The sequence below is a fragment of the Marmota flaviventris genome, chromosome 5 (genome assembly GCF_047511675.1).
Source record: "Marmota flaviventris isolate mMarFla1 chromosome 5, mMarFla1.hap1, whole genome shotgun sequence".
Lineage (NCBI taxonomy): Eukaryota > Metazoa > Chordata > Mammalia > Rodentia > Sciuridae > Marmota > Marmota flaviventris.
Genome location: NC_092502.1, coordinates 34,532,972 through 34,543,251, shown reverse-complemented (window position 1 = coordinate 34,543,251; position 10,280 = coordinate 34,532,972). Strand labels below are relative to the sequence as shown.

Below are 10,280 nucleotides of genomic sequence, written 5' to 3'. Positions count from 1 at the left end.
CAAAGCTCAGAAAACAGACTCAGTCTCCACCTTGTTACAGTCACAAAACTCCAGCCCTGTGGTCCCTTGCCTTACCATATACTTTCCTATTGATCCTACATTAGAATAAGGAGATGAAATCCACTGAGAAGTCAAAGGCCTGTCTAGGATCAGATGTTCATTCATGCCCCCACTGGGGACTCAGGCCTCTACCTTCTCATCCTTTCTGGTGACTCATTCAGTCTAGCACAGGTTCAAAAACCTCAGTGTAATTTGAACCTGATGATGGGGGAATTTCAGAGCCTGGTACCTAGTGCAGATTCCAAGCAATAGGGAAACTACTAATGTGCTGGGTTGAGCATTCAGGTAGCTACACTGAGCAGGAAGGAGGATGGATGGGGCACCCAGAGGGTGGAAGACAGGGTCCTGTGGACAGTGTATCTTGGTCATGGAGGTCTTATCAATATGTGGTGCTAGAGAGGAGGCTTAGGAGTTGCAGCCATGGGAAGGACTCTCCCAACAGCAAAAATAGCATGTATGAAATGTAGGGCACTCAGGAATGCAATTATCCCAGAAGCTAGGTAGGATGAACCCTGTGGATGGAACAGAAGGTTCAGGGACAGTTAGGTGGTAATCAGACCACCTTTGGTCCATGGACAATGATCAGAGTTTCATACTTTATCCTGCTACCCTATCTTGCTCTGGTAATCATGGCATTTTCCCAGTCATGTTAATTAGCAGCATTAATCCCCATGGTTAGACCTGTTAGTGGTAGGCCTGCCCCTCTTAAAGTAGACATTAGCCAGGAAAGTGACAATCAATTATATGGAGTGGCAGAGTGTAAGCTGGTTATAGAGAGTCTTTCCTGAACTGTGAGAAGTCAGAGGTCAAAAAGAATCACAAATTAACAGCCAGGTATTCTGGAGTGGACAAATGCCTTGATCTGTGGGATGATCAGGGGAGCTCCATTGAAGAGAGCGATTATGCACCTGAGTTGAGTGGTATGGGAGTGAGCAAACGAAGCTAGCCAGGGACAACAACCACTAGGAGGAACTTAGCAGTTAGTACCTGCAACTGTCCAATGGGCCTGCCCTTACATCTTCCAGATGTTAACATCTCAGAGGACATGGGCTCCAGGAGGTGAGGAAGAACGTCTAGGCCCAGAATGTCTTCATCCTGGGCTAAACTTTCATAGCCTCTGGGCAGAGCTAAGACATCCTGGACTTGGATTCAGGCTAGAATTGAATGGTTTCTACTCCTACTGGAAGGCAAAAGTGGAAACTGAATGGCTGAATCCTGAAAATCAGTTACTTACAGGAATAGAAACTGAAACCTTACCCCACCAATGTTCCCCTCCTTGTGGAGCTGAGGCAGGCAGCCAGACTCAAATCTACAAACAGCCAAATAGTGAGCAGGGGCAGCACAATAACTCTACTGTGAAGTGAAGAAAGAAAACCCAGGAAGACTGAACTTTCCTTTCTAGCTCCTCTCCTCTTCTTCTCTATTGGTTCTTCCTCAGAATAATTCAGCTTTCCACAAGTGACTTCTGCCTTCTGGAGCCACCTGGGACTAGCAATTGCCTCTGCCTGAGGACAGCAACCTTTCTCAAGGGAGGCAGTGATATCCCAGGAGAACTGCTGACATCTCCTCACAGCCACCCCTCTGAAGCAGGTAAGAGAAGGGATCCTAAATACAGCTTGCTAATAACTCTGCTAATAGAATGGCATTAAAGGTGGATCCTTTACACCAAGGGCAGAAGAGTTTCGGATGAGGCTTACTGCACTCAGGGTGTGTTCATAGCTCCTCTCTGACATCCTTCAGGTGCTACATAGCACTCTAATATATTTTCTTGTGCTTCCAAAACATCCAGTGTGGAAGTAATATGCTTCTCTCTTACCTACATATTCCTACTGTTTTGGTTCTTCTGATATGGACCAATTTTTTTTAGGAAGAGGATGGGATATGCCCTCCACATTTTCTAGAGCCTAAGCTGGAAATGTTCCCTGTGAGGTCAGACTCCCAGGATCTGAATTAGCCACAGCCAATATCTGACAGAGCCTGAAATTATGACATCCTATGTTTTCCTTACCTGGATCATTCAGGGAATTAGTATCTGAGGTTGAATTTTGAGCATGATGTATCAGAGTGACCTTTTTGCCTGACTCAATTCAAATATTTTATCTTCATGGAGAAACTAGCTCTGTTGCTGGGCTCCAACTCATTCCTTATAGACTTTTCCTAGAGCATTCTAGGTATAGTACTGTACCCATTGATCCCGGAGAGGTTTGCCACCCTTTTCTGGAATAAATTAGCACATTGATATTTCCTTAGTCTTTCCTGATGATGATGAAATAAACAATAAAACAAGGGTTTGGACCCATGTAGGATCTATGTTCAAAAACTACTTGGTGCTTCAGATCCATTCTAGTCCAGTCCACATCTCTTTGATTCCCTTTGATAAGGCTCAGAGTAGTTGAAAGAAGCTTAAACTACATAGAACCCTGCATAGGAAATTCACAAAAAAGCCTTCTTTATTTATTTTTTTCAATTAAGTCATAAAATGTATTTTGTGGGTCGCAGCCAACATTAAAGTAGTGGAATAGAATTCAATAAAATACCATTCAACAGAATATAATAGAATAGACTAAAGACAAAAAAAGTAAATCATGTGACTTGATCTTCATTCAGGTCTTTGCCTGTGATTGAACATGTGTGCACGATTATCACGTGAAATGCATCTCTTACAGTGGATTTAAGTCAGAAGACTTTAAAGATGCTACTCACAGGGTTTTGTTCTTCTTTTTAAGCCTAGCTGTTTTTCCTCTAATTTAACCTCCTTGTTGGGCTCCCTTTGGAAGCCAGAATAGTCTGCTCCCCTTCCTTAGGTCAGAGGTATAATTTGGGATGGGCCATCGAAGAAGGGAGTATAGTCTATACTCTGATAGACTTTCTGCAAATGCCAATTTTCAGCACTGTGAGCCCCAAAGTCTTAAAGCTGTCCCATACTAACCCTCAATACTGACTCTCCCTGGAGGATCCTGCAACCTCACCCAGAGTTATCCAGGTCTTTCCCTGGTCTCTTTGATACATGGACCTCAGCAGAGCACTGTTTACAAAGGCCCTTGGTACTTGATCTCATCTGGGTCTACTATACAGTTGTGACCAGCATCAGGGTGCAGGTCAATGGACCAGGGAATCAGGCATTGAGGGCAAATAATCTGGATGTTGGGTCCAGAGCTATAGGGTCATAGATACCTTTTCTCACAGAGCACAGAAGTAAGAGCTCAGTTGAGGAGACAGGTTGGAAGTGCCTTACTTAAGTGAGATTTGGTTACATAAATATTCTCAAAAAGTGTAGGAGTAATGCCTACTTCTCCCATCCTTGTTATACAGGTCAATACCTTGTCTCAGCCCCTCCCCATAGGAGAGCAATTGCCAGAGATGTGTGGGGAACAGGCTTTAGTTCTTCAGGTGACAGATTTAAAGAAGGAGAATTAATTGTCCTGTCAATTAGTAATGAGAGATTTATAAAATATATTTCTTTTCATTAGATAGAAATGGATCAAATACCTAGTAGGTACCAGAGGCATTGGGTAAATAATCTAGAGGAATTATTTTATTGGAAGTGACAAGTATGTATTAGTATGATAATAAGCATGAACTGATACTTCCCAAATCTTCTTTTTTCAATTCCAATTTATCATTATTATTTTATTGTGGGAAAACAGAACCCACTCAATCAGGATTTAAGAACTATATTCACTCTCTTGGGCTTCCATCTCTTAGGTCTTGGGAAGAGGTATGGTGACTTTCAAGGTAGAAAATACTATATGGAGGAGATGATCTACTCTTCATTTCCCTAAGTATTAATGTTCTCTAAAAAGACATTTTTCGGGGCTGGGGATGTGGCTCAAGCGGTAGTGCGCTCGCCTGGCATGCGTGCGGCCCGGGTTCGATCCTCAGCACCACATACGAAGATGTTGTGTCCGCCGAGAATTAAAAAATAGATATTAAAAAACTCTCTCTCCCTCCCACTCTTTCTTTAAAAAAAATAAATAAAAAGACATTTTTCAGTTGATGAAGGCAGAGTCCAAATAAAGAAAGCCCCACTCTGGTTTCTGGAAGCAGATTTTGCTCTGTGTCTTCCCTGACCTCTGATGAGTCCCGAATCCTGATCATATATCTGTGTGTAAAGGTTGTTCTTTTGTTCTGTCTCATTAATGCCTCTTGAAATCATCTTCCCTACTTGGTAGGGATTTTTAGGAATTCTCTAGATCCTCTGCTGCTGTAGCACAAAAGCATCCAGAGACTACGTGTAAGCAAATGGGAATGATTGTATCCCCAGTTTTACTGGTGGACACTGAAGTCTGAATTTCACATATTTTAAATTTGTCACAAAATATTGTTCTTCTTTTGATTTTTTTCCCCAGTCATTTAAAAATGCAAAGCCTATTCAGGGATGTGGTCCATTACCTGTCTTAGTCCATTTTCCATTGCTCTAATGGAGAATATCTGAGATTGGGCAATTTATAAGGAAAAGAGATTTAGTTGGCTCACTGTTCTGTAGTCTGGGAAATTCAAGATCAGATAGCCACATCTGGTGTGCCACTTCTTGTTGGTGGGGAGTCTCTGCAGTCTCAATGAGGTAGAAGACATCACATGGTGGGAGAGACACCTACTTTCAACCAAGTTGAAATACCAGGTTCTTTCACTTGATCTATCAGGAGAGAATTCAAAGTGATATAGATCCATATATAAGGTTTGATCATTTGTAGACCAATCAGGGGAAATGATTCAGGGGATGCTCATTTCTTTCCATCCTTTCTGGATTACTAGCCCCAAAGGATCCCTAACATTAATATTAAGACTTTCTAAGATCCCTAATCTAAGATCTACAGAGCCTGATCCAGGGACAGAAAATTCCTTGCACACAACCTGGAACTCACACAGAATATTTTTTCCCTGGGTTCATGACTGTGGTGAGGTCTGTAATGGACACCTAGTATCTCTCTGATTATTTCATTAGGTACCTCCCTGTCCTAAACCTCCTAGAATAGGCTCCAATTGGTGGGTACACTGTTGGAATTTCCTTTACAATTATATATCAATGATGGTATGATAGGAAGAGACAGAAGCTAATTTCTATTCTCTCCCAAAATTGTTAAAGGTGAATTTAAGTAGTTGTAAATGCAATTGATTGTTATAACCAAATCAGTGTCCTCAAGGGAAGTACCTCAGCATCAATAATCATTATCTCAGGGAGCTAGATTTCTATTAAATATGATTATCTTTGCCAGACAGAAAAATAGAATCACATTCAGAAGTTCAATTTTTGAATCCCTCACACACCTTCTATGTAATTCAAGATTTGTTATTTATTTATAATTCTCTGTTTCTTCAAACATAATCAAGGTTGAAGATTAGGATTTGAGGAAGATTAAATGAGACAAGGCATGAAAAAGACTCAGCACTGACAGATTCACAAATATATCGCTTTCATACTGTGCGATTAAAGTTGGAGGGAGGAAAAAGAACCAGAGGAAGTCTTTATCAGAGACTATAAGACAACCAAAGAGCCTTCACCAAGAGGACTCTAACATACTGTGGATCCTGCTATGAAATATTCACATGAATCCTGGGAGCAGGTAGCATGATTTCCTCAAAGCACAAGTCAGAAAACTGGGATTTTAGGAACTTGTCTATGTTGCAAAGATCTGAGCTGATCCTCAAGGGATTCTCAGATTATTTCATCCATGGGGAAGGTGCATGTAGACCTTGGAGCTAGAAAATCAGCAGCTAGAAGAATATGGAGAGTATTGTTGTGCTGCAGGTAGGGACTACCCCAGGAGAAGAGCAAGGACAGTGGTGTCTTCAGGAAAGTTGTGAAGAGCAAGATACAGCACCATGAAACCTACATGTGTTCATGTTATGAAATTTATCCTACTGAAAGCATAGCAGGCCTTCTGGGACAGAAACCTGACTACACCAGTTGTGAGTACCATATAGGACCTCAGAAGCTTCAGGGGACCCCATTGGTGGGCCAGCTAGGGAGCACCTTATAGGTCAGGAAGATTCTATGAGACACAAAAAAGCAACTCTGCAGCTAAAGAAATGGTCTTGAATTTCAAAAAATTCATATTCATGCACAAAGAGGTGATTAAGTACTTTTAAGAAAAGTACCATAGCAATCACAGATAAATGTAGGATTATGAAAGTCCATCAGCCAAGAAAAGTCTATGTGTTACAATCTTGAGTCGAATCCACTGGATAATTCCAACTAATTGTCTTTATAATCCTGTTCCACAAATGCTTTCAATCTCATTGCAAGAATTAAGCTAATAAGAGAAACATGTTCATATAACGTCTTGAATATGTATATGAATAACACTATCAACAGTTATACATAGAAATATAAAAATTTAAGTGCTGACTTAAAATCAGTAGATTATTCATAAAGTTGTTCTGACTTGTCTGTTGAAGCTGTAGTTATTGGTGAACATCATCCCAGTTTTTTAAGAAACACAATACTGCCAGAAAAAGAAAAAAAATCACTTTTAATAGGATTATTAACAATAATTGAACTGTTCTTGATGAAAAAAGATAACCCCAGGGAGGACTAGCCCATTTTTATCAGTGAATTACTCACTATGGAAAGCTGGTCTTACCGGCATTTCCAGTCTCTTCCCACAAAATGGGGCAGAATAAGAATGTGTGCTCCCACCTCAATGACTTGCCTGACATTCTGCTGCTCAAGTTCATTGGGTCATAGTCCTGATTTGGGGCTAACCATTGACACATAAGCCCCAAACAATCTTAGGAACACCATAATCCCTAAGAATGTGTAAATTTCCTTAATGAATACTTTGCTTGCTCTGTTTGTAATTGAAATTCTTTGCTATCTCTTTTGTTGTATATCTGAAACCCTGGGAATGAGATGTGAACTCTCTTGATTCCTGTGTCACACTGTGTCTAACTCCCTCTATTCTATTTCTGCAGGTGGCTCCACTACTCACAAATATGGCAAAAACCCCCGTGTCCTGTTACACTCCATTGTCTACATCCTTCACTTCTGTTGTGTCATACCATACAGGCTGGAACATTTTAACTGAAGAGAAGAGCAGAAATATTGAGAAGTCCTTGAAAGAAGGAAAGCTGTTGGAAGTGGTCTGCGTGTTCAGGAGGACTGTAGAGACAGTGTCCAGAACCCAAGTAAACATTGCTGTGACTGGGGAGTCAGGCAATGGTATGTCATCCTTCATCAATGCATTGCGAGTCCTGGGACATGAGGAGAAGGCCTCAGCTCCCATTGGGGTGGTGACAACCACCCAGACAAGAGGAAGCTATTCTTCTTTCCACTTTCCCAATGTGGTGCTGTGGGACCTGCCTGGCTTGGGGACTACTGCTCAAAGTCTGGAGAGCTATCTGAATGAGATGCAGTTCAGCCAATATGACCTCTTTATCATCATTGCATCTGAGCAGTTCAGCATGAATCATGTAAAGCTTGCCAAAGCCATTGAGGGGATGGGAAAGAGGTTCTATGTTGTCTGGACTAAGCTGGACAGGGATTTCAGCACAAGTGCTCTCTCAAATGAAAAGATGTTGCAGAATATACAAGAGAATATCAAGGAAAATCTTCATAAGGAGGGTGTGTGGGAACCCCCCATATTCCTTGTATCTAACCTTGACCCTTTATTGCATGACTTCCCAAAGCTTAGGAATACATTGAAAATAGACCTCTCTAACATCAGGTGCCATGGTCCCTTAGTCATGCTTTCCCACATTTGTGAGAAGATCATTAATGATAAAGTGAACTCCTTGAAGGGGAGATTATCCACAGAGCATGTGGAAGATATTCTTGGCATCAGGGATGCTGATGACTTGGGGAAGTGTCTGGAAGCCTACCGATTGCTCTTTGGTGTGGATGATGCATCACTTCAGCAGGTGGCTCATAGTATGGGGACATGGGCTTTTGAGTACATGACCATCATGAAGTCCCAGGATTTGCACACTCTCTGTGGAGGTGACTGGAAAATGAAATTCATGACTTGCTTAATCATGAGGGCATTCCTAACACTTTTTAGATATATACCATTCTTAGGTAATCCTGTCATCCACCACTTCAGATTCATGAAACATAGGCGCATCCTTGAGTTAGTTGCTCAGGACACCAAGAACATCCTGATGAAGATTCTGAAAGAATGTATGCTCTCCACCTGATATCAATTTTGGGAATAGTCTAGCTGGCTCATTCTTAGGTAGAATTAGCTTGCTTCATGAAGGATACCAAGAGAATCTTTGAAAGGAGTTAAGAAAATCACTTATCTTCCTTTCTCTAATCCTAATATATTCTTCTTTTGAGGAACAAGTATTGTTGAAATCATTAATGAAGTTTCCTGGGTTCAGTATATAGAAATTTTGATAGTAATTGTTAATGGTGATATAGATCTAAATTAATCTGTTTTTCCACTAAAGCCTTAAAGTTAATGAGTGAAAATTGTGGGGTAAGCATTCTACCAGAAACTCCCCAGAATGTAAAAAGTAAATGTATTTTCAGGGGAAATAGAGAAACTGCATACTTGATGTCCAGGGATATGTAGCAATGGAAATGAAATCACATTCTAGGTTATGTGGAAGCAACCGGACTAGTCTTACATGTGTTAAAGAAAAAGAAACTCAAGCAAGATCAGGATGCTGGCATCAGAAGAAATTTTTCATATTTTGTATAAAATTAACAACTCAATTTGAAAAACACTTTAATTCAATGAGTCAAACATGGAAATTTTAAGTATAGGTTAAATATTTAAGAGATGTTGAGATGGAATAAACTTTTCCGACACAGAATTTTTGGAGGTAAACATGCAGTCCTAAGTTATAATATGAATGAAATGAGACAAATTGAGTTATGTGGTACTCACAGCAAACTATAAAGGTACAATGGTATGAGGATGGCCTTAGGCCTGAGCCTAAGCAACTCCATTTTAAAAACTCCAGTTTGAAACCTGCAGTCTCGCCAGACATGCCTAATGGAGCCCTCCAGTATGGCTCTCAGGCACAAATAAGTCATTTCTCCCCACCCTGATAAACTCAAGTGAAGCCTCTGGCAGGCTGTCTTTGCCCAATAAGAGGGAAAAGAGATGAACAAGAGAGAAAGGTGAAAAGATCAGGATGGGGACCACCAGATGAGATGTTTTAACCCCAGGGTAAATGATGTCACTGAGAGATTCAGTGGCAGCAGATAAGGGGTCAAAAGCCCCCAAATTTAGTATAAATAATAGAGCGAGTGAACAGATAATAATGACAATAATGCTCTCACGCTGAGAGCCTGATAAGGACCTGGACTGACATCCCAACACTTTTCTTCATTTGCTGATCCTCTGCATTTTCCTCACCACTCTCAAACTCTACAGCCACATATTGACCCTGGTGAGAGCCACAACTTCTCTCTAGACCCTCTCCTTAGCTGGCTGTCAGCTCCACCCCAGAAGTCTGCCTTTGTTCCTGACTTGGGTGAGTGTGCATCTGCTGGACTTAAAGCCTAAGGTTTGAGACTTTAAATCTGACACTTGAACTTGGCATGCAGAGGGAATGTCTGTCATTATCCTGTCATGATTAAGTGTGTTTGCAGTGCTTAGAATTAATCTAGAATTGTTAGCTGTGAATTGATGATGTCTATTGCAGTGCCTAGCATTAAGAATTATCATTGTCTTGCTTAAGAACCTATAGAATAAAAATTGTATTGAGTGATTTGAGTGAATAAAGCATTTACTAGGGCAGAAGTGCGTGGACATTCTTTATTTCCCCCCCTTGGACTACATAAGTCACACCTTTTGACCACTGTGACAAATGGGGGCTGGAGTTTTAGCTCAGTGGCAGAGTGCTTGCATCGCACACGTGAAACACTGGGTTCGATTTTCAGCACCAAATAAAAATAAATAAACAAAATAAAGATGTGTCCCTCTATAACTAAAAAGAAATTTATAAAAAAGGTACAATAGACTAACATCACTCAGTGAGTTCAGAGTCCATTGTTAGTTGGCACAATGAAGTGGAGAGAAGTGATGGAAACAGGCTTCATCTCAGTATTCATGTCTCCTCAGCCTTCCTTTCTCTCAACTTCTTTTTTAATTACAAGTCTCAGGATAATCTTTTTTTAAAGATATATGTTATTCTCATGCAGAAGGCAGTTTGAGTGATTTCATTCTAAATATTTTTCATACATTCTGAAAGTACTGAAGGCAGAAACTATTTTCATTACCACCACTTTCTCTGGTGCAGACATGCTGGGAATATCAATCAGAAGC

The 10,280-nt window shown here is 40.7% G+C and overlaps 1 protein-coding gene across 1 annotated transcript; it reads left to right on the top strand.

Annotated features, from left to right (window-relative positions):
• The first annotated feature begins 1,410 nt into the window (after window positions 1-1,410).
• Window positions 1,411-9,742, top strand: LOC114107588 (immunity-related GTPase family M protein-like). The gene is made up of 2 exons (XM_071611825.1): window positions 1,411-1,650; window positions 6,976-9,742. The coding sequence occupies exon 2, from the start codon at window positions 6,997-6,999 to the stop codon at window positions 8,194-8,196; it is 1,200 nt and encodes a 399-aa protein (XP_071467926.1). The 5' UTR covers window positions 1,411-1,650; window positions 6,976-6,996; the 3' UTR covers window positions 8,197-9,742.
• The last annotated feature ends 538 nt before the right edge of the window (window positions 9,743-10,280 follow it).